The sequence below is a fragment of the Amblyraja radiata genome, chromosome 2, assembly GCF_010909765.2.
Source record: "Amblyraja radiata isolate CabotCenter1 chromosome 2, sAmbRad1.1.pri, whole genome shotgun sequence".
NCBI classification, from domain to species: Eukaryota; Metazoa; Chordata; class Chondrichthyes; order Rajiformes; family Rajidae; genus Amblyraja; species Amblyraja radiata.
Window position 1 is genome coordinate 138,210,757 of NC_045957.1, and position 25,768 is coordinate 138,236,524.

Sequence of the window (25,768 nt, forward strand, 5' to 3'; positions counted from 1 at the left end):
ACTATATTCATATCCATATACCTATCCAAAAGTCTCCCACTATCATATCTATTTCCATCACCATGCCCATTAGCCCATTCCAGGTGCTCACTACCCACTGCGTGAAAAAAAATTATCCCACACCTTTCCTTTAAACTTTTCCACTCATCTTAAAGCTAGGCCTATTTTTAATTGATTTTTTTATCCTGCGAAAAAGGTTCTGATAGTCTATCTAATCAATGCCTCTCATGAGTTTATACACTTCTATTAGGTGTCCTTTTAGCCTCTGGCATTCCAGAGAAAACAATTCAAGTCTGTCCAAGTCTGTTCTCCCTGTAATCAAAATATAGAAGAGCACAGCACAGTGTACAATGTTTGTGTCGAACATGATGCCAACTAATATCCTCTAATCTCGGCATCATTCCGGTAAACTTCTTCTGCACCCTTTGCAAAGCCTATATGTAATGGGTTGACCAGAACGGTACACAATACTCCAAATGCAGCCTAAACAAAGTCTTACAAAGCAGCATCATGATTTCCTGACACTTAAAGTGCGTTCAGAAAGTATTCAGACCCCTTCACTTTTTCCACATTTTGTTACGTTACAGCCTTATTCAAAAATTGATTAAATTCATTTTTTTAAATCATCAATCTACACACAATACGCCATAATAAAAAAGCAAACATCAGAGGCCTGGATCGCCTCAGCGCAGAGGGAGAACAAGAAGGGAAGAGACAGAGACTTTAAGACTTTTGCCTCCATCACAGTGAGGAGGTGCCTGGTGAATTCACTGTGGTGGATGTTAATTTGTGTTTATTGTATGTTTTGTTATTTATTATTATTATGTATGACTGCAGGCAACGAAATTTCGTTCAGACCAATAGGTCTGAATGACAATAAAGGAATCTAATCTAATCTAATCTAAAAACAGTTTAGAAATTTTTGCAAAGTGATTAAAAATAAATAACTGAAATATCACATTTACATTAGTATTCAGACCCTTTACTCAGTACTTTGTTGAGGCACCTTTGGCAGTGATTACAGCCTCATGTCTTGGGTATGACGCTACAAGCTTGGCACACCTGTATTTGGGTAATTTCTCCCATTCTTCTCTGCAGATCCTCTCAAGCTCTGTCAGGTTGGATGGGGAGCATCGATGCACAGCTATTTTCAGATCCCTCCAGAGATGTTCGATCGGGTTCAAGTCCGGGCTCTGGCTGGGCCACTCAAGGACATTCACAGACTTGTCATGAAGCCACTCCTGCGTTGCCTTGGCTGTGTGCTTAGAGTCGTTATCCTGTGGGAATGTGAACCTCCGCCCCAGTCTGAGGTCCAGAACGCTCTGGAGCAGGTTTTCATCAAGGATCTCTCTGTACTTTGCTCCGTTCATCTTTCCCTCGATCCTGACTAGTCTCCCAGTTCCTGCCGCTGATAAACATCCCCACAGCATGATGCTGTCACAACCATGCTTCACCGTAGGTATGGTATTGGCCAGGTGATGAGCAGTGCCTGGTTTTCTCCAGATGTGACACTTGGCATTCCGTCCAAAGAGTTCAATCTTGGTTGCATCAGACCAGAGAATCTTGTTTCTCATGCCTTTTGGCAAACTCCAAGCCGGCTGTCAGGTGCCTTTTACTGAGGAGTGACTTCCGTCTGGCCCCTCTACCATAAAGGCATGATAGGTGGAGTGCTGCAGATACAGTTGTCCTTCTGGAAGGTTCTCCCATCTCCACAGAGGAACTCTGGAGCTCTGTCAGAGTGACCATCGGGTTCTTGGTCACCTCCCTGACCAAGGCCCTTCTCCCTCGATTACTCAGTTTGGCCGGGCGGCCAGCTCTATGAAGAGTCCTGGTGGTTCCAAAGTACTAGCATTTAAGAATTACGGAGGCCACTTTGCTCTTTGGGACCTGCTATTGTGCAGAAATTGTTTTATACCCTTCCCCAGATCTGTGTCTCGACACAATCCTGTCTCAGAGGTCTACTGACAATTCCTTCACCTTCATGGCTTGGTTTTTGCTCTGACATGCACTGTTAACTGTGGGACCTTATATAGACAGATGTGTGCCTTTCCCAATCATGTACAATCAATTTAATTTACCATTGGTCGACTCCAATCAAGTTGTAGAAACATCTCAAGGATAATCAATGGAAACAGCTTGAACCTAAGCTCAATTTTGCGTGTCATAGCAAAGGGTCTGAATACTTATGTAAATGTGATATTTCAGTTTTTTATTTTCAATTACTTTGCAAACATTTCTGTTTTTGCCTTTTCATTCTGGGGTATTGTGTGTAGATTGATGATAAAACATTTTTAATTTAATCCATTTTAAAATTAGGCTGTAGCGTAACAAAATGCGGAAAAAGTGAAGGGGTCTGAATACTTTCTGAATGCACTGTACACTTAATGCCCTGACCAATGAAGGCAAGCATACCTTATGCTTCATTTACTCTCTCTAGTTGTGTTGCCACTTTTTAGGACCACCTACATTTACTGCTTTCATTATGGGTCTCTTGGGTTTAATGAACTGGATAAATTTTATTGAAAATATAAACGCAGTGTAAAAATTTTAGTGGCAAAATATATTTATTGATTTGTACGTACAAATAGATTTCTGGGAATAGGATAGGAATCTGACTTATTTGGGTAGATAAGTACTGTATTTGGCGAGGAAGACAAGGTGCAGCCAAAAGCACCACAAAGTAGGTAGCCCAAGACTTGCTTCAGACTGTATGTAGCGGTGGGTTAAGCCAAAAATGCAGGTGACCACCGCTCATATTTTTTCATTTATTCAAAAGTTAGCTAAGGTAATGTTGCTGGTTCAGATATACAAATGCATTTAGCTCTGGAAATTTGGCAGAGTCAATTCTCAGTTTAGCACCAAGGCACTTGCAGGAAAATTAAACATGAAAGATCACTCCTAAAATGTAGCAGAATCTTGGGAGTAACTGTCGTTGGGGGGGGGGGGGGGGGGTCAGGAGAAATAATTTGAAATGAGGGGGGGGGGATTAAATCAATAGGAAATCGGTAGATGGGTGCTTGGCATTTGTAATGGACTTGGTAGGCAGCACTGTTTGTTTCTATGCTGGATGACTCCATTCTGCAAACTCAGTTAAACATAATAAGGTGACACAAATATATATGTAATGACAATTGTTGATGTTAGAGATGGAATTTGTAAGTAAATATTAATACATAGAAACATAGAAATTAGGTGCAGGAGTAGGCCATTCAGCCCTTCGAGCCTGCACCGCCATTCAATATGATCATGGCTGATCATCCAACTCAGTATCCCATCCCTGCCTTCTCTCCATACCCCCTGATCCCTTTAGCCACAAGGGCCACATCTAACTCCCTCTTAAATATAGCCAATGAACTGGCCTCAACTACCTTCTGTGGCAGAGAATTCCGCAGATTCACCACTCTCTGTGCCTGTTAGGTCTTTGTCGTTGTCAACATCTTTTGCATAGAAGACTCAAACATCTATATTTATTTTTTTCACAAAAATTGAAATGCCTGTCGCAAGCTGTAAAATACAAATTGTGTAAATAGGATTGCCCAGTTAGACAGTATGTTGCTTGCAAACGGTTTGTAGCATTTTTTTAAATAATGTCTATCCTTATTACTTTTCATTGTTAGGTTTTTATTTATTCCTTGGAGCACTTGAGTACAAAAACTGAAGGGGATCCAGAAAGTACACAGTGAGTATTTTTATATTTAGGTGAAGATAATAATGATCAAGTTATCTAATGCTTGATAAAATATCCACTATTGCAGTTTAATGTCCCTGTCCCACTTAGGAAACCTGAATGGAAACCTCTGGAGACTTTGCGCCCCACCCAACATTTCCATGCAGTTCCCGGAGGTTGCAGGTGGTTGCCAGAGATTGCAGGTAGTGGAAGTAGGTAGGGAGACTAACAAAAACCTCCAGGAACCGCAGGAAACCTTGGGTGGGGCACAAAGTCCCCAGAGGTTTCCGTTCAGGTTTCCTAAGTGGGACAGGGGCATAAACATAAATCTTTGCTTTTGCCTATTTATTAGAACTATAGCATATTATTCTCCATAGAAAGAAAGATTAAAAAGGAATGACTTATTTAGCACTAGATTCCTTTCTTTAAAACTGAAAGTTGAGAACTAAATCTAATTTGGCAGTTTATGTTTCTACATTGGGAACTTGTTATTCTCCAAGAGCTTATTTGTGGGATGTTAAAGTCTACCGTGACATTACTTTGAAGAAAAATAGTTCTTCACCACACGAGTGGCTAAAGAAAGTAGATATCTGTCATGTGTTGCTAAAGAGAATAGATCTATATTCTGTGGTGTTTTTGAAAATGCAGAGTGATTTTATTGAACTATTAATAATCCTGAGGGGGCACGACAGGGTAGATGTCAGGATGTTTACACTATAGGTGAGTGAACCTGAACGAACGCACATACCTACAACATTATGGGGCGGTCAGTTAAAACTGAGCTGCCTAGGACATTGGTGAATCGCTAGAATCCTTCACCCCAGTAGGTTGTGGGAGCGAGATGATTAGAAGTATTTAAAGTAGACATAGATAAATGTTTGCAGTTGTGTGTCAAACAGTAATTGTTCTGTACCTGTACAGCAAATAAGTTTGGCTAATAATAGTGGAATAGATTTTTTTTTAATGGATAACAATGGTACCTGCTTTTTTTGACTATTTATTCATATATCTGGGCAATGTTAACCAGTTTATTATAAGAACATTTGTGTTTTCCTCTCTTTCTAGTCTCACTAGCCTCCCATTAGATATTTCATCCCCAGACTTGCTTGGAAACTTGCACGAGAACTTCATTCCTAGCCCAGTAAGTACTGCTGCAGTTCATTATTTGTAAAAACGAGCATAATTGTAATTAATTTCCTTCTTTGTCTTATTTAAAAATATTCTGCCCAGAGATTCAGTTCAAATTATTTTTTTCTTTAAACATCAAATGATAATCTAAATTGATTTAGTTGATGTAAATTATCAGCTCGTAACCTTTCTAAAATCTCCCAAAACATTAATAAATATAAGTAAAATTGTTCTGTTCTGAATGCAGTCAGTTTATTCCTTTGTCTTCATGGCTTGGTTTTTGTTCTGACATGCACTGTCAACTGTGGGACCTTACATAGACAGGTGTGTGCCTTTCCAAATCATGTCCAATCAATTTAATTTACCATTGGTCGACTCCAAATAAGTAATGGCAATACATCCAGTCCAAGCACTGACATCTGTTTCATTGTTCATTGCTCAAGCAAGGGACTGCAAATATGTTTGATCATTTTTGGGGGCAGGCACGGTGGCGCAGCGGTAGAGTTGCTGCCTTACAGCGCTGACAGGACTAGTTTGTTGAGAATAGCCAGGCGATCAATGTGAAAATTAATCACAAACATTAGGTGTTCTTGGGTTAGAAGCTCCATCATTCCCACCTAAAGATCATGTAATGTTTGGAAAGAGTGCACCCCTTACCTTGAGTAAATCATTGGCCAGGAACAGTCCAATTAATGCAATAACACATAAATAAATATATCATACTAATACAATAAATTAATAACAGTGAGATTATGTAACCATAATAGTGCAAAAGGAAAGTCCATAGTGCAACCAAAAACACAATCTGTAGAAGATCGTAGTTGTGGAGGTGGTAGATTGTGTTGTGCAGTGCTCAAGTGCCTGATGGTAGCTGTTCATGAACCTGGTGGTCAGCGTTTCAGATTCCCAAATCTTCTTTTGATGGTTGGAGTGATCTACGAGCTTGGCCTGAGTGGTGTGGGTCTTCGGTGAGAATGGATACGCTTTTGAGGCAGCTCCTCGTATAGATCCCTTTGGTCATACCTTACGATGAATCGGGCAGTGTCTACTGTCCACTATTGTGCCTTTTGTTCCTCAGCATTTGAGTTTCCAAATCAGGCCATAAGGCAACCGTTTAGTATGATCTCTACTGTACACCTGTGGAAATATGATAGTCAGCAACATACCAAATCTTCTAAGGAAGGTCAAATGTTGTTGAGATTTGTTTGTGATTGTATTAGTGTGCTGGATCCAAGACAGAACTTCATAGATGTGCACATCCAGAATCTTAAAGCTCCATCTCTCTCTCGTTGATGAAGAGAAGTTTGTGATCCCTAGCTTTTCCATTCCTAAAGTCAAAAATCAGTTCCTTGCTCTTGCTAATGTTGAGACCAAGAATATTGCTGTGGTACCATTAACTTGGTCATCAATTCTCTCCTGTACTCAGACTCATTGTTAGCTGTTATTCGTCCAACCATGGAGACATTGTTGGCAAATTTAAAGATGACATGGGAATTGTGTCTTGCTACACAGTCACGTGGATAGGTCTATATACATATAACTCAAAGCAGAATTTTTTTAATATATATGTGATAGTTGTGAAAATTGTGGATGTTTCAGGATGAACTAACTTCTTGATATTTGCTAACTCAAGGTATATTACTCTTTTGTATTGTATTGTATTCAAATTTATTGTCATTGTCTCAATTAGAGACAACAAAATGAATTTCCCTTTACAGTCAGTATCATAAAAATAAACAATATAATAAATAATAAAACATATTAAAAATAAAATAGAATTTTAAAAAAAAAAGCACAAACACAGAAAGTCCACGACACAGCATAACACAATGGCACCAAGGTGAGGAAGGCACCATAGTCCAGCCAGCCTCCCCTCCAATCTTCCCAGATGTTCAACCTCGACGGTGAAAATCCTCCTCAGCGGCCCGGACCTCCCGATCAGCCGCCTCCCACCGGAGTCCACAGCTCCCGAGTCCGCAGGCCGAGCCGGGCAGAGTTGCAGGACCCCACGATGTTTGTCAGCGCCGCCCGCGTTGGGAGCTCCGCGAACCACAGCTCCAGGATGTCGGTGCCGCAGGCCCAGCACTCCGGGCTCCAGACGGCGATCCCCGGTAAGGCATCGCCAGCCCCGCGATGTATCAGCACTGTCCCGCCGCTGCTGGAGCTCTGGTCGGTCCAGGCAGGAAAGGCCGCGCCAATCCAGTAGGTAGGCCTCTTGATGCGGAAAATAAATTAGGATAGCAATTTAATGAACAAAACAAAATAGAGATGCAAAGAAAAAGACTGTTAGACATTTAGAGGATCAAAAAGTTACTGCTAAGGAAAACTGCAGTTAGAAAGTAAATGGAGAACAAATGTATTTAAAAATATGAAGCAGTGACAACCATGAGGAATTTGAGAGATCAATAATGTTAAACAAGCAATCAACCAGCAGACAATGTTTTAATTTGTTTTAGATTTGAAATACATCAACATTTATGAAATGTTCATGCCCCGATGTCATTAAGTTCCTCTTCTCAGAACATCAGCTTTGTTACATCCTTGAATCACAAATTAGAATGAATTTGAAATAGTTTGTCTTTTCCATCCACTTAATAAAGAAACTGAGTTTTTCAAAAGAAATATGGATTGTCCATTGATTGTCCATGTGGTCAACACTTACTCTCATCCAAGCTGCTGTGGACAGGTGTTTGGTAGTTGGTTGACATTAATGTGTGTTAGAGCTCCTAAGCATAAATATTGTAGGATATTAATAAGTTTCTGAAGTGCAGACTATTGGGTTGCTAATCTGATGTGTTTTTTCCACTGGTGTCTCAACAACAATTGAAATTAATTCTGAAATGGACAAAATCTATTAATTGTTGTTTACATATACTGTTTGAACAATGGCCTATTAATTGTTGTCTACATATACTGTTTGAACAATGGCTTTAGAAAGTAAAAGAGATCAAAAGAACTGTCATTTTATGCAAGAAACCACATGCTGTATGTTCAGTTGAGTAGAACGACAGACATGAAATGACAGCAACTTTGAATTGGGCTCCCTTCGGGCAGTTACTTCATTTCAAATAACCTTTGAAATACTGCTAATATTTGCTGACTGATATATTCCCAAAATATGTAGTCTTCAGACAAGATTTTCTTTTCTTCATTAACAAAATGCAAACCAGTAATTATTGTTCATTCCTATTCATTCCATTTTTTTTCCTATTTGACTTGCTGGGCTATTTTAGGTAATGACCTAAGTTATAAATATCCTTCCCTGAAGGTACTTTGTGAACCAAATGAATTTTTATAAAAATCTTGCATTTTCATGCTTGTCGCTACAAGCTTAATATTCCAACTGGTTTAAAAACTTGGAATTTAAATTCATCAGCTGCCGATTCTGGATTTAAACATTCCTTTCCCGATCAATAATGAATGCTCCTGAAAACTAGTTTAAGAACTTAAACAGCATGTTGTTGTTCCCTTGACAAAAATAACTACATTTGCACCTTTGTCTCTCACTAGTGGGTAATAAAATGCTGGTCCTTGAATTTCCATATAGCAATGAACATTCTTGTGAACACTGAAAGTAAATTAACACTGGAAAAAAGCTCAGGAATTTTTGAGTTTGTAAAACAGGATGATTTTTAACATTAGTCACTGTGTATTTATGGTGAGTGCTTTAAATATTTTGTTTAATTCCATTAGGAACAAAGATTACTGATTGTTCTTAGCAACTGTGATTACTTGGCAAGTCACACCTTCAACAATTTGGCTGAACAGTTCGTGAAACACAGTTTCCAAGGCACAGAGAAAATTGCTCAGGTATGATATATATGTATATTTGAAGAGTTGTTGAAAGCATAATGTGTATAAAGGAACTGCAGACGCTGGTTTAAACTGAAGATAGACACAAAAAGAAGGGTAAGGCAGATGAGAGGGCAGGGATAGATACGAGCGACTGGGACGTTGTAGCCATGACTGAAACCTGGTTAAGAGAGGGGCAGGACTGACAGCTCAATGTTCCGGGGTACAGGAGCTTCAGGAAAGACAGGGGTGAGGGAAAAAGAGGAGGGGGAGTTGCATTGTTGGTTAAGGAGGATATAACGGCTGTATAACGGCTGTGTTCAGAAGTGACATTACGGACGTTTCGTCGAGAGAGGCTATATAGGTGGAGCTGAGGAACAAGAAAGGGATGATCAACTTGTTGGGGGTGTATTACAGACCCCCGAATAGTCAACAGGAATTAGAAGAACAAACGTGCCGAGAGATTGCAAGCAGCTGCAGGTCAAATAAGGTTGTTGTAGTAGAGGATTTTAACTTTCCCAATATAGACTGGGAAAATCATAGCGTGAAGGGTTTAGATGAGGTGCAATTCCTCAAAAGTGTTCAGGAGAGTTTTCTTAAGCAGTATGTGGAGGCCCCCACAGGTGAGAGGGCAATGCTAGATCTAGTATTGGGAAATTGGGAAGGACAAGTTAATGAAGTGTGTGTGAAGGAGATTTTTGGGACCAGTGACCACAGTTCGATTAGGTTTAAGATAATTATGGATAGGGACGGAGAGGGTCCACGTGTTAAAATGCTCAATTGGAACTAAGGGTATGCGAGAAGGTCTCGCTCAAGTTGACTGGAGCAGGTTATTGGAGGGGAAAGGAACATCGGCCAAGTGGGATGTTTTTAAAAGTGTACGGAAGACAGCTCAGGATGTGTACGTCCCCATTAGAGTGAAGGGCAAAGCAGGCAAATGTAAGGAAGCTTGACTGACGAGGGAAATTGAGGCATTGGTCAAAAACAAGAAGGATGCATGGGACAGGTATAGGCAGCTGGGATCAAGTGCATCCCTGGAGCAGCTTCGGAACGTAGGAGTAACCTAAAAAATGAAATCAGAAGGACAAAAAGGGGCCAGGGCATAGCTCTGGCAGGTAGCATTAAGGACAATCCCAAAAGATTTTATAAATACATAAGGAGGAAAAGGGTAATTAGAGAGAGAGAATGGGACCTCTCAGGAATCAAAGCGGTCACCTCTGTGTGGAGCCACAGGAGATGGGCAAAGTCCTAAATGAGTAGTCCTCCTCTGTATTTACCGAGCAGAGCAGTCAGGGTAACTGTCGAAGAAGTACTGAAGGTACTGTCGTGTTTGAAGGTAGACAAATCTCCAGGAGCCTGATCTGATACATCCGAGGACATTGTGGGAAACTAGAGAGGAAATTGCGGGAGCCCTGGTTGAAATTTACGAGTCGTCCTTAAATACAGGAGAGGTGCCGGAAGACTGAATGGTGGCAAATGTTGTACCTCGTTTCAAGAAGGGCTGCAGGAAAAATGTTGGGAACTATAGGCCGGTGAACTTAACGTCTATAGTTGGTAAGTTACTGGAGAGTTTTCTGAGGGATAGGATATACAGGCATTTGGATGGGCAAGTGCTGTTTAGAGATAGTCAGCATGGTTTTGTACGTGGGAGGTCGTGTCTCAAAAATTTGATTTATTTTTTCGAAGACGTGACCAAAAAGGTTGATGAGGGCAGAGCTGTAGATGTTGTGTACATGGACTTCAGTAAGTTGTTCGATAAGGTTTGCATGGTAGGCTGCTCTGGAAGGTTATATCGCATGGGATCTAAGCAGAGATAGCTGAATGGATAGCAAATTGGCTCCATGGAAGAAAGCAGAGGGTAATGGTGGAAGGTTGCTTAGTGGAAGGTTAGATTAGTGGTGTGCCTCAGGATTTGGGGCTGGGCCCATTACTGTTTGTCATCTACATCAATTATTTGGATGAGAACATACAGGGCAAGATTAGCAAGTTTGCTGATGATACAAAAGTTAGTGGTTTTGCAGATAGTGAAGATGGTTGTGAACGATTCCAGCAGGATCTGGATCGATTGGCCAGGTGGGCGAAGGAATGGTTGATGGAATTTAATACAAAGAAGTGTGAGGTGTTGCATTTCGGGACATCGAACAAGGGCAGGACCTACACAGTAAATGGTACACCTCTGGATAGTGTTGTAGACCAGAGGGATCTGGGAGTACAGGTGCATGGTTCCTTGAAGGTAGAGTCGCAGGTAGATAAGGTGGTCAAATAGGCTTTTGGCACTTTGGCCTTCATCAGCCAGAGTATTGAGTACAGAAGTTGGGAGGTCATGTTGCAGTTGTATAAGACGTGGGTGAGACCGCATTTTGAATATTGTGTTCAGTTCTGGGCACCATGTTATAGGTAAGATATTATCAAGCTTGATAGGGTTCAGAAAAGATTTAAGAGGATGTTGCCAGGACCAGAGAGTGTGAGCTATAGGGAGAGGTTGAGTAGGCTGGGTCTCTATTCCATGGAGTGCAGGAGGATGAGGGAAGATCTTGGGCAGGTTCGGGGAGTGGGCAGTTGCATGGCAGATGAAGTTTAATGTGGATAAATGTGAGGTTATCCACTTTGGTATCAAAAACAGGAAGGCAGATTACTATCTAAATGGCGTCAAGTTGGGAAAAGGAGAAATACAACGGGATCAGGGGGCCCTTGTTCATCAGTCTACGAAAATAAGCATGCAGGTACAGCAGGCAGTGAAGAAAGCGAATGGCATGTTGGCCTTTATAACAAGAGGAGTCGAGTATAATAATAATAATAATAATACATTTTATTTATGGGCGCCTTTCAAGAGTCTCAAGGACACCTTTAGCAAATAGAGGAAAAACATGTAAGGGGAATGAAATAAATAGTAGAGACATGACTAGTACACAAATTAAAGACAATTCAATTCAAAACACAATATGAGGCAATTCAAGCACAGATGAAAAGGGAGGGGGACGTGGGGCTAAGGATAGGCAGAGGTGAAGAGATGGGTCTTGAGGCGGGACTGGAAGATGGTGAGGGACACGGAATTGCGGATCAATTGGGGGAGGGAGTTCCAGAGCCTGGGAGCTGCCCTGGAGAAGTCTCTGTCCCCAAAACTGCGGAGGTTGGACTTGTGGATGGAGAGGAGACCGGATGATGTGGATCTGAGGGACCGTGAGGGTTGGTAGAGGGAGAGGAGGTCAGTGAGATATGGGGGGGCCAGATGGTGGAGGGCTTTGTAGGTGAGGACCAGGATTTTGTAGGTGATCCGGTAGGAGATGGGAAGCCAGTGAAGTTGTTTGAGAACTGGAGTGATGTGATGCCAGGATTTGGTGTGGGTGATGAGTCGGGCGGCTGCGTTCTGGACCAGTTGGAGTCGGTTGATGTAGGTGGAGCTGATGCCAAGGAGAAGTGAGTTGCAGTAGTCAAGTCGGGAGGAGATGAAGGCATGGATGAGTCTTTCAGCAGCGGGAGGTGTGGGAGAGGGTCTGATTTTGGCGATGTTGTGGAGGTGAAAGCAGGAGGTTTTAATGACATGGCGGATGTGAGGCTCAAGGGAGAGGGTGGAATCAAAGATCACGCCAAGGTTGCGGGCCTGGGGAGATGGGGAGACAGTGGTGCCGTCGATGGTGAGAGTGGGGTTATTGATTTTGCTGAGTGTGGATTTGGAGCCTATGAGGAGGAATTCTGTTTTATCGTTGTTGAGTTTGAGGAAGTTATGTTGCATCCAGGTTTTTATAGCTAAGTATAGAAGCAAAGAGGTCCTTCTTCAGTTGTACAGAGCCCGAGTGAGACCACATCTGGAGTATTGTGTGCAGTTTTGCTCCCCTAATTTGAGGAAGGACTTTCTTGCTATTGAGGGAGTGCAGCGTAGGTTGACAAGGTTAATTCCCGGGATGGCGGGACTGTCATATGTTGAGAGAATGTAGCAGCTGGGCTTGTACATTCTGGAGTTCAGAAGGATGAGAGGGTATCTTATTGAAGCTTATAAGATTGTTAAGTGTTTGGACAGGCTAGAGGCAGGAAACATGTTCCCGATGTTGGGGGAGTCCAGAACCAGGGACCACAGTTTAAGAATAAGGAGTAAGCCATTTAGAACAGAGACGAGGAAACACTTTTTCTCACAAAGAGTGGTGAGTTTGTGGAATTCTCTGCCTCAGAGGGCGGTGGAGGCTGGTTCTCTGGACACTTTCAAGAGAGAGCTAGATAGGGCTCTTAAATATAGCGGAGTCAGGGGATAGGGGGAGAAGGCAGGAACGGGGTACTGATTGTGGATGATCAGCCATGATCACATTGAATGGCGGTGCTGACTCGAAGGGCCAAATGGCCTACTCCTGCACCTATTGTTTATTGTCTATCTTATAGAGATATACAAAATCATGAGAGCAACAGATCGGGTAGATGAACAGAGTATGTTGCCCAGAGTAGGGGAATCGAGGATCAGAAGACAGGTTCAAGGTGAAGTGGAAAAGATTTAATGGAGGGTTATGGTCTGAGTGCAGGTAGATGGGACTAGGGGAAAATAAGTGTTCGGCACGGACTTGTAAGGCCGAGATGGCCTGTTTCCGTGCTGTAATTGTTATATGGTTATAAGGAATCCGAGGGGTGACATTTTCACACAGATGGTGGTGGGTATATGGAACAAGCTGCCAGAGGAGGTAGTTGAGTCTGGGACTATCCCATCATTTAAGAAACAGTTGAACTAGTACATGGATAAGACAGGTTTGGTGGGATATCGACCAAGCGCAGGCAAGTGGGACTAGTGTAGCTGGGACGTTGTTGGCTGGTGTGGGCGAGTTGGGCCATAGGGTCTGTTTCCACACTGTATCACTCTATGACTCTTTAACCATTCCCCAGCCCACTTGCTCAACCGATCAAGAACCCGCTACAATTTTTGATAACCACTATCTACAATACTATTCACCTTAGTGTTATTTGTAAACTTACATGCCTTGTACTTTCTCATTCAAATCATTGATATGGATGACATACAACAATTGGACCAGCACCAAAACCTGGCACACGACTAGTCACAGGCCTCCGGACCGAAAAAACAACCTGGAATCTTCCAGCGTAGAAAGAAACTCTGTTTCCTTCCATGAAACCAATTTTCTATCCAGTCAGCTAGCTCTCCTTGGATCACAGGTGATCTAACCTTCCTGAGCAGTCTTACTGAAATCAATATTTCCATCTACAGCATGGCCCTCGTGAACCTTTTTGGTCACATATTCAATAAACTCAATCAGATTCGTGAGTCACTGTCTCCCACGTACAAAACTGTACTGACTATCCCTCCTCAGTCTTTGTCCATCTGAATACATGAGTATCTAACCCTCAGAATACTCTCTAGTAACCTTGGTAGTCCTGTCCTCTTCCATAACTACATTAAAGCTAACAGAGTTATGGTCATTGGTCCCAAACTGCTTGCCCATTGACAGTCACTTACCTCGTTCCCTAAGAGAAGGATCAATATTAAGGGCCTGTCCCACGAGCATGCGACTGCATGCGGCAAGCGCGACCTAACGTGGTCGCTTGAGCCGTACGCCCACGCGGGGCCGGTCCCACTTCGATCGCCGGAGCCGTATGGAGTTGTGCGGAGCTGGTCCCGACATCGGGCGGGGCTCCGGAAAACTGACAAGTGTTCAAAAATTCCGCGAGGCAACGGCCTGCCAGCCCGCAGCCGCATTGAGGCCGTATGCACCGCCTCGATGGGCATACGCAGCATCTTGACGGCGTACACAGCGTCTTGACGTCGTAAGTCACGCGCAAACTTCCCGCGGACTTCGCTCGAACTTCCCGCGGACTTCGCTCGAACTTCACGTCACTCATTCGACCTCCGCGCGGCCCCCGCTTCCGGTTTGGTCGCGCTCGCCACATGCAGTCGCATACTGGTGGGACCGGCCCTGTACGGGGATCACTCGACCCCCGCGCGGCCCCCGCTTCCGGTTTGGTCGCGCTTGCCGCATGCAGTCGCATGCTCGTGGGACAGGCCCTTTATGCTCCCTCCTGTAGGACCTTCTATATGTTGATTAAGGAAGCTTTATCACTGTCAAATTCTATCAGTTTATGATCACTCTTTCCTAAAAGCCCTGTAGTCTGTTAATCAACCTTAGTTAACCATAATTAACATTTTCTCATCATACATGACTAAATATGTTTTATCCTCCTTGAATTTATCTAGAATTCCCCTCCTCGTAGGTTCCAAAACGTTGTTAGCATCTTCTTGACAATCTCAATGCAAAAATAGCAGTCTTCTTTTGAACGTTGGCAGTGATATTAATTTAGTACAACAGCAATAGCAATATCATTGTCCGAGTAGATTTTCAAATTAAAAAAAATGTTGTGGTGAATGATGGTGTTTACTCCTTTCTTCATAAAAATGAATAATTTTCTGTTAAATGAGACACGTTCCCGTCTTTATGTTATGACTTTCATTATGATGGTTTCCAAAAATACAAGTTTTATATTTAAAAATAAGATGGACATTTCACTCCAGTGCAGTAATCTTTCTTTAACTTTGATAATTTTTTGACTTCTTACACTTATGTTAAAGGCTCAACACGTTACTATTTAGCCCAAAGCAATAGTTTTGCACTATGTCATGCTCATATTTCACTTGGGCAGCTTACAACCCTGTGGTATGAATATTGATTTCTTAAACTTCTAGTAACCCTTGCTTTCCCTCTCTTTCCGTCCCACCCACATGCTTGTTCTCTGACTAGTTTCTCTGTCCTTCTGATTAGTTTTACTGTTTGTATCCCTCCTTGTCACCTTTCCCTCAGCTAACAATGAACCATTCTACATTTCCTTATCATCGTCTGCTTTGATCTGTCGTTTTCTCACCTTGCCCTTCCATATCTCTAGACTCCGTCTCCCCTGAATCTCAGTCTGCAGAAGGGTCTCGACCCGACACGTCACCCATTCCTTCGCTCCAGAGATGCTGCCTGTCCCACTGAGTTGCTCCAGCTTTTTGTGTCTATCTTTGGTTATGATGTGTCATCCATTCCTTCTCTACAGAGATGCTGCCTGTCCCGCTGAGTTACTCCAGCTTTTTGTGTCTATCTTTGGTTTAAACCAGCATCTGCAGTTCCTTCTTACACAGCCATCATTGCCAGTTTACCATTTGCTTCATAGAAATCACTTAGTACATTTTACAGATTAATAGAATTCCAATCCTTTGGTTTGATGCTTCATAGATTAGTGATATTTTGTTATGTTCATCCCAATATCTAAAAACAATACAGACTTGCACATCTAAATGGGCCTGTGTTTTAGTTTGGTGTAGTCGGTGAACAGTGCTGCCAAACATCTGTTGTGTTGTTTTTGTGCTGCTGTTCTGGTATCAGCTGCAGCACTGAATTGGTTCATGCTTCCACTCCCAGTATTGCATGGGTCTGTGTTCCTGACTTTCATGCCTGCACATTATGGCACAAAACAAAGAACTTGTTGGACTTGGGATCCAGACAATCTGACCTCGAGCTCTGCCACTGGAGAGCACTGAGACTAAGAGCAGATATTAATCTCACTATTCTGTGGGTATGGATACTCCTTGTATATGGCCTTTCATCTTGCACATAGCTTAATGGTTCATTGAAAGCATACTCTCGGGTTGCATCCAGATTGGTTTGGGAACTGCACAAGACCACAAGAAATTGCAGATAGTTGTGAATGTAGGGCCGTTCGTCGCACAGACCAGACTTTCCACCATTGACTCCATCTGCACTTCACCCTGCTTCAGAAAAGCAGTGAACATAATCAAAGACTGTCCCTCCCTCATCATTCGGCCTTCTCCTTGTTCCTGTCTGGCAGAAAGTACAGAAGCTTGAAAACTCGCACCACCAGTCTCAGTAACCACTTCTTCCGCTCTTATCGTGTTAGCATGCAAAACAAAGCTTTTCGCTGTACCTCGGTACACATGACAATAATAAACCTAAACCTAAACCTTGATTGGGTTTGTAAAGGTTGGTTGCAAAGGTAAATGAGGGAAATATTTAGTTTAGTTTAGAGATACAGCATGGAAACAGGCCCTTCGGCCCACGGAGTCCATGCCAACCATCGATCGCTGTACACGAGTTCTATGTTATTCCTCTTTTCCATCCGACACACTAGGGGCAATTTACCTACAAATTAACCTACAAACCTGCACATTTTCAGAAGGTGGGTGAAACTGGAGCCCTCTGAAAAAATCCACATTATCACAGAGAGAACGTGCAAACTATAGCACCCGTAATCTTTCCATAAAAGCTATCTGATTTCCAGCATGTCCATGCAGACCTAGTTTCCCCACCTACATTAATCCCATTTTCCAGCACTAAGACCGTGTCCTTCTATGCCCTTGCCCTGGTAGTGTGTCTAACTGCCTTTTAAATAGTGATTGTATCTGATATCACCACTTCCTCTGCTAACATGTTCCAGATATCAACCACTTATTGGGGATTTTTTGAAAGCTTACTCCTCAGATCCCTCTTAAAACTCTTACCTCTCACCTTAAGCATGTAAAATTTATTAACCTAGACCTTCTTGTTCCCTATACCCGTACAATTGGAAAAAATATTTTCACTATCCACCGTATCTTTACCCCTCATAATCTTACATGTTTCTTTCGGGCCACCCCTCGGCCTCCTTCATTCCAGGGAAAATACGCCCAGCCTAGCCAACCTTTCCCCTCCAACCCAGCAACATTCTGGTGTACTCTCTGGAGTGCAATCACATCCTTTCTATAGCTTGGTGACGAGAACTGCACATGATACTCTGCGTGGCTTAACCAGTGATTTGTGAAGTTGCAACATCATATCCTAACTCTTCTGTTCTGTGCCCTGACCGATGAAGGCATACGGTGGACCATATGCCATGTTTGTCATCGTTTAGAAATATGTTGCCACTTTCAGAGAATAATGGGCTTGGACACCTTTGTCTCTGTTTAACAAGATGATTCCTGGTGTTCATTAATTTACTGATTGTATTTATATTTCATTTTTTTAAAGTAACTAATAAAAAATATTGCACCTGCTAAGCATCAACTTTATGAAGATGACCTTAAAAATCTTGGTTTTTGTTTTGTCAACTTTTGTTAATTATATTAAAAACTGTAAAAAATGCATTTTTCAAATGCCAATTTTAGCATTGCTGAACCAGTAACTTCTCAGACTCCTATTGGCTACATCTGCCACAGAAATTTATAAAGCAAGCTTAATTTTAAATGATTGCTAAAATTCAGCTAATCATCCCGACCTGACCAGTCAAAAAATGTAGCAATGTGTGAAAATGATATGGCGAACAACTGTTTCAACTGAAATGGAAAGAATTTGTGGTGAATAATTGTGTGAACGTGGGCTTAATACTGGAAGTGCTACTTCTGGTGAAAGCAGTTCAAAAAAACGACTACTAACGATCTGATTAACCTAAACCAGATCCTGTTATTGTGACTTATTATCATCGATTACTTTGAAAATGTAACGCATGTTAAACTGTAATTACTCTCTGAATCATGAATTACTGCAACCCCCTCTTTCATGGAAAATATTGTGTGATGACTGAGCAGGAGTTGCGGGTGGACTATTTTTTTTGTGAGAGGATGGGGGAGTCCCTTAGTTTCTCTGAACAACACAACCTCATTCTGCTTTGGTAGCTTACAACCTAACGGTATGAATATTGATTTCTCCAACTTTAGGTACCAACAGCCCCCATCTTTTCCCCACTCTCTTCCCTATGCCCACCTGGATGCAGACCCATTTCTCCCCTTCCCCCCATCTCCTTCCACTTATACGCCTTCCTCTGGCTTCAAAATTTGCTCCATTTGCTCCACTGCTATCTCTTCATCTCACACTTTTTGTGTTTTCATCTCTGGTTTTTATCTAGCCATTTTCCAGTAATCCTCCTCCCCCCCCCCCCCCCCCCCCCCCCTCTCCTTGTTTGTATCCACCAATCACTAGCCAGACTTTGTCCTGCCCCCATCTCTCTTCCAGTCTTCTACCACCCCCCCCCCCCCACCGTAATCAGTCTGAAGAAGAGTCCTGACCTGAAAACGTCACCTATCCAGGTTCTCCAGAGTTACTTGCTGAGTGACTCCCGTACTTATTGTGCTTTTTTTGCTTCTGACCAGTACAGTTACTATCATCATTTGCCATATTTTGCCCAACGATCCAAGTAATACTTCTGTAACTTTGCTAACTTACATCCTGCACTGAAAGGGAATAATTTATATTTAATTTAACTTTGAATCACCATAGAATCATAGGAAACTATTAGGTCTATCATGCCAGTCTTGGTTGAAGACTCCAGTCATTTGCATTTCTGCGCTTACTCCAAATAGAATCTCTTTTGAGAGCCTGATCAACTCTGTTTCCTTTGTCCTTAATGGCAGCGAGTTTCAAATCATTTGCACTCCTACAATTTGTAAAGAGGGAAGAAGATTAGACTTTATTGCCTTTCATCACAGTGAGGAATGTGGAATCCTGTGGTGGATGTTTATGTTAACTTTTATGTTGTTGGGTGTCTTGTTGCTTTTTTCTAGTATGGCTGTATGGTAAATCGAATATCACTGTACCTTAATTGGTACACGTGACAATAAAATACCTTTGAACCTTTAAAGTAAAGTTTTCCAGATTCTGCCCTTTATCTTTTGTCCAATATTTAAATATGTATCGAATAAATGTCTTTATGGAAGAAGGGAAGGTGACAAAAGCTCAGTTTTAACTGAATGAAAATAAAAATGCAATCCTGACATTTTCCTGGATTAAAATGCAGTCGTCATAAAATGGACTACCTATTCATTCAATTATTTGTGGGGCGAGGTAATTGCTGACAAGACTAGTATGTATTTTCTTCTATAATAACGTTTGGGGGGGGGGGGGGGGAAATGAGCCATCTAATTGAGCTACATCCATCTTTACCGTTCTGCAAGGAGATCCAGAATTTTGAGGTCAAATGGCTGATTGCAATTGAGATAAATATAAATGACTTGGACTTGAATGTGAATGGGTTGATTGGTAAGTTTGCAGATGACACCATGATTGTTGGAGTTGTGGATCTTGAGGAAGATTGTCAAAGTATACGGTGGGATATAGAACAGCTACAGACAAGGGTGGAGAAATCACAGACGGAGTTTAAGCCGAACAACATATAATATTCTTAGAGGATTGGACAGGGTAGATGCAAGAAAAATCTTGCCGATGTTAGGGGAGTCCAAATCCAGGGGTTACAGTTTAAGAACTGTTTAAGAATAGTTTAAGGCCATTTAGGACTGAGATGAGGAAAAACTTTTTCACCCAGAGAGTTGTGAATCTGTGGAATTCTCCGTCACAGAAGGCAGTGGAGGCCAATTCACTTGATGTTTTCAAGAGAGAGTTAGATTTAGCTCTTAGGGCTGAGGGAATCAAGGGAAATGGGGAAAAAGCCAGAATGGGGTACTGATTTTGGATGATCAGCCATGATCATATTGAATGGTGGTGCTGGCTCGAAGGGCCGAATGGCCTACTCCTGCACCTATTTTCTATGTTTCTAACTATGTGGTGTTGCACTTTGGGAGGTCAAATGTAAGGGGAAAGTATACAGTTAATGGAAAGACTCTTAACATCACTAATGCACAGAAGGATCTTGGGATCCAAGTCCATAGCTCACTGAAAGTTGCAACGCAAACTGATAGAGTGGTAAAGAAGGCATATGGTACGCTTGCCTTCATGAGTCGGAGCAATGGGTATATGAGTAAGGAAATCATGACTTTGGTTAGGCCTCATTTGGAATATTGCCTGGTTGCCCCATTACAGGAAAAGTGCGGAGTCTTTGGAGAGGGTACAAAAGATGTTTACTATAACTGCTGCCTGGATTAGAAGATATAAACTGTAACTAGAGGATGGACAAACATTGCATTATTTTCTATGAAGTGTTACAGGCTCGGGGGAGACCTAATAGAAGTATATAAAATTATGAGAGGCATAGATATAGTCAGTCCAACCTTTTTCCCCAGAGTGGAAATGTCATCGAGTAGACTCAGATTCAGATTCAACTTTAATTGTCATTGTCAGTGTACAGTACAGAGACAACGAAATGCAGTTAGCATCTCCCTGGAAGAGCGACATAGAATATGATTTCAATAAATAAATCTATTTACATGCATACAGTCATAGTGTTTTTCCTGTGGGAGGAGTGTTCAGGGGGGGGGTGATTGGCAGTCGCCGAGGTACATTGTTGAGTAGTGTGACAGCTGCAGGGAAGAAGCTGTTCCTGGACCTGCTGGTCCGGCAACGGAGAGACCTGTAGCGCCTCCCGGATGTAGGAGGGTAAACAGTCCATGGTTGGGGTGAGAGCAGTCCTTGGCGATGCTGAGCGCCCTTCGCAGACAACGCTTTGGACAGATTCAATGGAGGGGAGCGAGGAACCGGTGATGCGTTGGGCTATTTTCACCACCCTCTGCAGTGCTTTCCGGTCGGAGACAGAGCAGTTGCCATACCATACTGTGATACAGTTGGTAAAGATGCTCTCGATGGTGCAGCGGTAGAAGTTCACCAGAATCTGAGGAGACAGATGGACCTCTTCAGTCTTAGCTTTACGTTGAAAGGGGTAAAGTTTAAAGGAGAAGTGCAGGACAAGTTGTTTTTTTTACCCCTAGGATACCTGGGACGTGCTGCCAGGGGGCAGTGTGGAAGTAGATACAATAGCGGCATTAAAGATGCTCTAAGATGGGCACGTGGGTGTGCAGGGAATGGAAGGGTGTGGATCAAGTGCAGGCTAATGAGATTAGTTTAGGTTGGCATCATGCTCGGCACATGCATTGTGGTCTGCAGGTCCGTTCCTGTGCTGTAATTTTCTATGTTTATGTAATGCATTTTAAATGAAGGGTTGGGTGTGATTTGCAGGAAAATGGAGGTGCAGTTTTAATATGCACCTGAATTTTTTTTTTTTCTAAGTGACAGAAGATCACGTTTGTAAAAGTTTGCCAAACCACAATGAGCCGCCTTATAAAATGCACGTGACCGCGGTTCACCTAGTGGTGGAGGGAAAGAGTGATGACAGCAGGAGTGTTTTATTGTCATGTGTCTCAAAACGGAACATAAAGTTTCCTAATTATTGCTGCCACCACAATCACCTAGACTGGTGGAAATTGTGTGGTAGCACACTGCTGCCTTGTTTGTTGTGTGCTTTGGAATGGCTTTGGGGAATTAGTCTAAGACTGCCTCGCCCCTTATCTGCTCTTCTAACCACAGTATTTATGTGGCTGGTATCATTACATTTCTGGACATTAATCCTGTTCTTTATCCTGGATGATGAGTGCAATGATAAGAAATCTGTCTGTTCAGCTGTATAAATTGAGACGGCGAGGAGAGACAGAGTGAATAGGTGCAAGCAATATGTGAGATTAGGATGATTAAAGAAGGGGCTGTCCTAATGCGGCGACCTAATGTGCAAGTTTAGAAGAGTTTGCCCTCGACTCAAACTGGCAGCATGGTCGACACGTGGTCCTAGGGGGTCCTATGAGGTCACTGGAACTCTCCTTCATGCTCAAGGGAAGTTCCCGCATACTCGCAGCCTTAGTTTGGTCGAGGAAAAATGTTCAGATACCTGTAGTTGAAAAATTTTCCGCAAGTAAAAACTGGTGGGCATGGTTCTTTTGAACTCGTAGTGCAGTGGTAGTGGGGTTGCTATGTAGTTGCAGGCAAAGGCAGCCGTAGGCAATCTCCTTCGCTGACCGGGCATTTTAATTGGCTCATTGGAGTTCTCAGGACCAAGGAAAACCGACCGTTAGGTTAAATGCCCGCTAAACTTTATTAAAAGTTGTCTGGCTTCTTAAAAGTGTCCCCACTCCTTCTCTCCCCTTCCCTCCCCTTCTCTCAGTTGCTGAAAGGTCGCGTCAATGGGACAGGCCCTTTAGGTTGGCTTTAACACATGCTTATGCAGTTCCTGCAAGATAGGATAAATCTCATTAGCTTAGTGTTGGAGGAAGCTTGGCTTAAACAGTGCAGCACATTCTTACTGCAATAAACAGCACACTGGAAAAACCTCTGATCCGCAATTATACCCTCATTGGCCAGCTTGGCTTCTGAGCATCAACACAAATTCCTGTGGTGGAAAAATCAGCCTGTTGGCAGAACAGTTGTATTGATGCAGAGACCCAATGATTTTTTTAACACCCATCAGGCTATTAAACACTACAACCTCATAAGCTATGAACTACAATAGATTGTTATTATTATTATTGCATTGTTATTGCTTGCTCTTTTATTTCTGAGTTTTTGTTATATTATTTATTATGATTATATATTATGTTGTGCTGCAGCAAGTAAGAATTTCATTGTTCTATCTGGGACATATGAAAATAAAACACTCTTGTCTTGACATATTTGGAGCTTCCACACAAAGAGATAGACAAGAAGATTGACACAAAAAGCTGGAGTAACTCAGCGGGACAGGCAGCATCTCTCAAGAGAAGGAATTGGTGACGTTTCGGGTCGAGACCCTTCATCAGACCCGACCCAAAATGTCACTCATTCCTCCTCTCCAGAGATGCTGCTTGTCCCGCTGAGTTACTCCAGCTTTTTGTGTCTATCTTCGGTTTAAACCAGCATCAACAGTTCCTTCATACACAAAGTGATAGACAAGGTTTGTATGATTTTCTTAATGAGACATGGAGTAAAGAACAGGTAGATAAAAAATGCTGGAGAAACTCAGTGGGTGAGGTAGCATCTATGGAGCGAAAGAAATAGGCAACGTTTCGGGTCGAGACCCTTCTTCAGACTGATGTGTGGGTGGGGGGGGGGGGAGAAGAAAGGAAGAGGCGGAGACAGTGGGCTGAGGGGGGAACTGGGAAGGGGAGGAGAAAGCAGGGACTACCTAAAATTGGAGAAGTCAATGTTCATACCGCTGGGGTGTAAACTGCCCAAGCGAAATATGTGGTGCTGCTCCTCCAATTTACGGTGGTCCTCACTCTGGCCATGGAGGAGGCCCAGGACAGCAAGGTCAGATTCCGAATGGGAGTATATATGTTAATGCATTTTTTTCATTCATGCTTCATTAAAAAAGGAACTGATTGGTTGGCCTTCCCTTGCTGAGGCATATTAGTCCTGCCACAGGATCACCATCACTTAAGATATTGGGCTACGAGTATATAGTACTGATCTTGGATGTTATTTATGATAAATGCTGCTAAACTCTAAAGATTTTATCATGTGATGTTTGCAGATTAGCATTGATGATGTGAAGTATCTGGACCAGAGACTCTTTGAAACCTATATTGAACTAAAATCAGATCCAATTGTTGGCTCTCTTGAGCCTGGGATTTATGCTGGATATTTTGACTGGAAGGATTGTCTTACGCCTACAGGTATGCAATATTCTACTGCTGTACTTCTGCAAAAAAAATAAATAATAATAAATCTTAATATAATGTCTACCCATTATTAATTTACCGGCAATGTTTTATGATAGTACTTGAGAATAAATTCCTGTGCATGTAAAGTTTAATGAACTGTTAGACTTCATATTTTTTCAACTTGAAATTACTAGTGCAAATGTGGGTGACAATTAAGTATGGTTCGTCTGGCAGAATTTAGTATAGACATTAACTCCATTTAACTTAACTAGATTAGTACCTTTAAAATCGTGATATAAGAAATTGTCAACCATTTATGCGGTGGTAATGCTAGGAGTCATTTTGATGCTGTAAGTTTATTGTATAAGTCATGCTTTGTTGGAATCTAATTTAAGCAGTGTCCATATTGTAAGTGTGAGATTTCAGAACAATTTTAATCTTCTAACTGGAAGGACTCCTGTCTCTGAATTAGCATTTCATCAAGCAGATTGAGCACCTTTCATTTTCCCTCATTCAATTGTTCCACTATTTAGAATGTATTGATCCAAAAGATGATTTTTAAACTTGTGTTGACAGTTGTAGTGCATAGTCTTAAAGCGTTTGCAAAGCAAATGCTTTGTTAATATTAGATTTTTTTCCTGATGCTGCAAATATTCCTGGTACATTTTATGAATGCTCTTAGAAGAGTAGTTTGGCAACAAATATTGTTTATTTGACTCAATACACTAGTATGTGGCTTATAAAAATAACAAAAGCTTTTTGTGGAATGCTTAGTCGTCATCACCATCGATGTATAAGATTAGAGAGAAAACGTGGAATAAGTCTTAAACTTTGTCAAAGTTCTTCAATGTGTTTTTTTTTTAATTCTCTTCCAATTTCTAAACATTTGCTGCCAATGGTTCTCATGGTTTTTTTGTGGGGGGAAGGGGGGGGCAGTTGTGGGAGAATTAAGTGCCATGTCATGGCTGCGCATATGCAATTCCTTGGAGGCAGGAGGAAGTGCGGAAACCGGTTTACAAAATAGACCCAAAGTGCTGGAGTAACTCTGTGGGTCAGGCAGCATCTCTGGAGAAGATGGATAGGCAACGTTTCAGATCGGGATGCTTCTTGCGACTGATTGTGGTCGGGGGAAGAAAGCTGGAAAAGAGGTGGGGAAGGATAAAGTGGTAAGTGATAGGTGGACACAGGTGAGGGTGGTTTTTGATAGACAGCTGGTTGGACAAAGGACAGAGATGAAAAGACAAAAGGTGGACACGCCTCTTTCCTGGATAGCTCTCCTATCCCTGTGGAAATGTCTAGGAAGTTGAGTCCATCATTTTCTAAATACAATGAGTCTTGGTTCACATGGATTAGGATTTTAAAAATCGATGGGTAGTGCATTCAAAGGTTTTCAAAGTGAAATTGCATAGGGATCAAACACAGATCAAACACATTGCCATGGTGGAAAAAGACATTTGGACAAATATATGGACAGGAGGGTTTAGCGGGTTATGGGCCAAATCCAGGTGAATGGGACCAGCCCAGTATGCCAACTCTAGGCATGTAAAGGCCAACCAAAGGCCCTGTTTCCGTGCTGTATAGCTTTATGTCTGTATGTCTCCAAAGGGCATCCAAAGCTAGAACTGGAGAATAAGGTCTGGTTACAGTAAGATAGACATGGGAATGAAATTGGATTAGATAATGCTACATTAAAAGGTGGATAAATCTCATAACATCTGAGATGGAAATGTTTTCTGGGTCCTGATAAGATACATCGTACGTTGCTGATAGAAGGAGATGTAGTGGTTCCAGAGCCTCTGCTTTAATTTTACAATCATCTATGTTCATAGGAGTCAAACAGCAGGGTTGCAGTTGTTACATTGTTTGTTAAA

General features: G+C 42.1%; 1 protein-coding gene across 3 annotated transcripts in view; it reads left to right on the forward strand.

Annotated features, from left to right (window-relative positions):
* The window catches only part of exoc2 (exocyst complex component 2), a 253,466-nt gene that overhangs the window by 182,162 nt on the left and 45,536 nt on the right, over positions 1-25,768 (forward strand). For 2 of the 3 annotated variants that reach the window (XM_033016375.1, XM_033016381.1), the window contains 4 exons: positions 3,618-3,679; positions 4,733-4,808; positions 8,489-8,605; positions 23,768-23,909. In XM_033016375.1, the coding sequence (XP_032872266.1) occupies positions 3,618-3,679; positions 4,733-4,808; positions 8,489-8,605; positions 23,768-23,909 (397 nt within the window). The remainder of the gene's footprint in view (positions 1-3,617; positions 3,680-4,732; positions 4,809-8,488; positions 8,606-23,767; positions 23,910-25,768) is intronic. The other variant, XM_033016377.1, reaches the window with a different exon arrangement.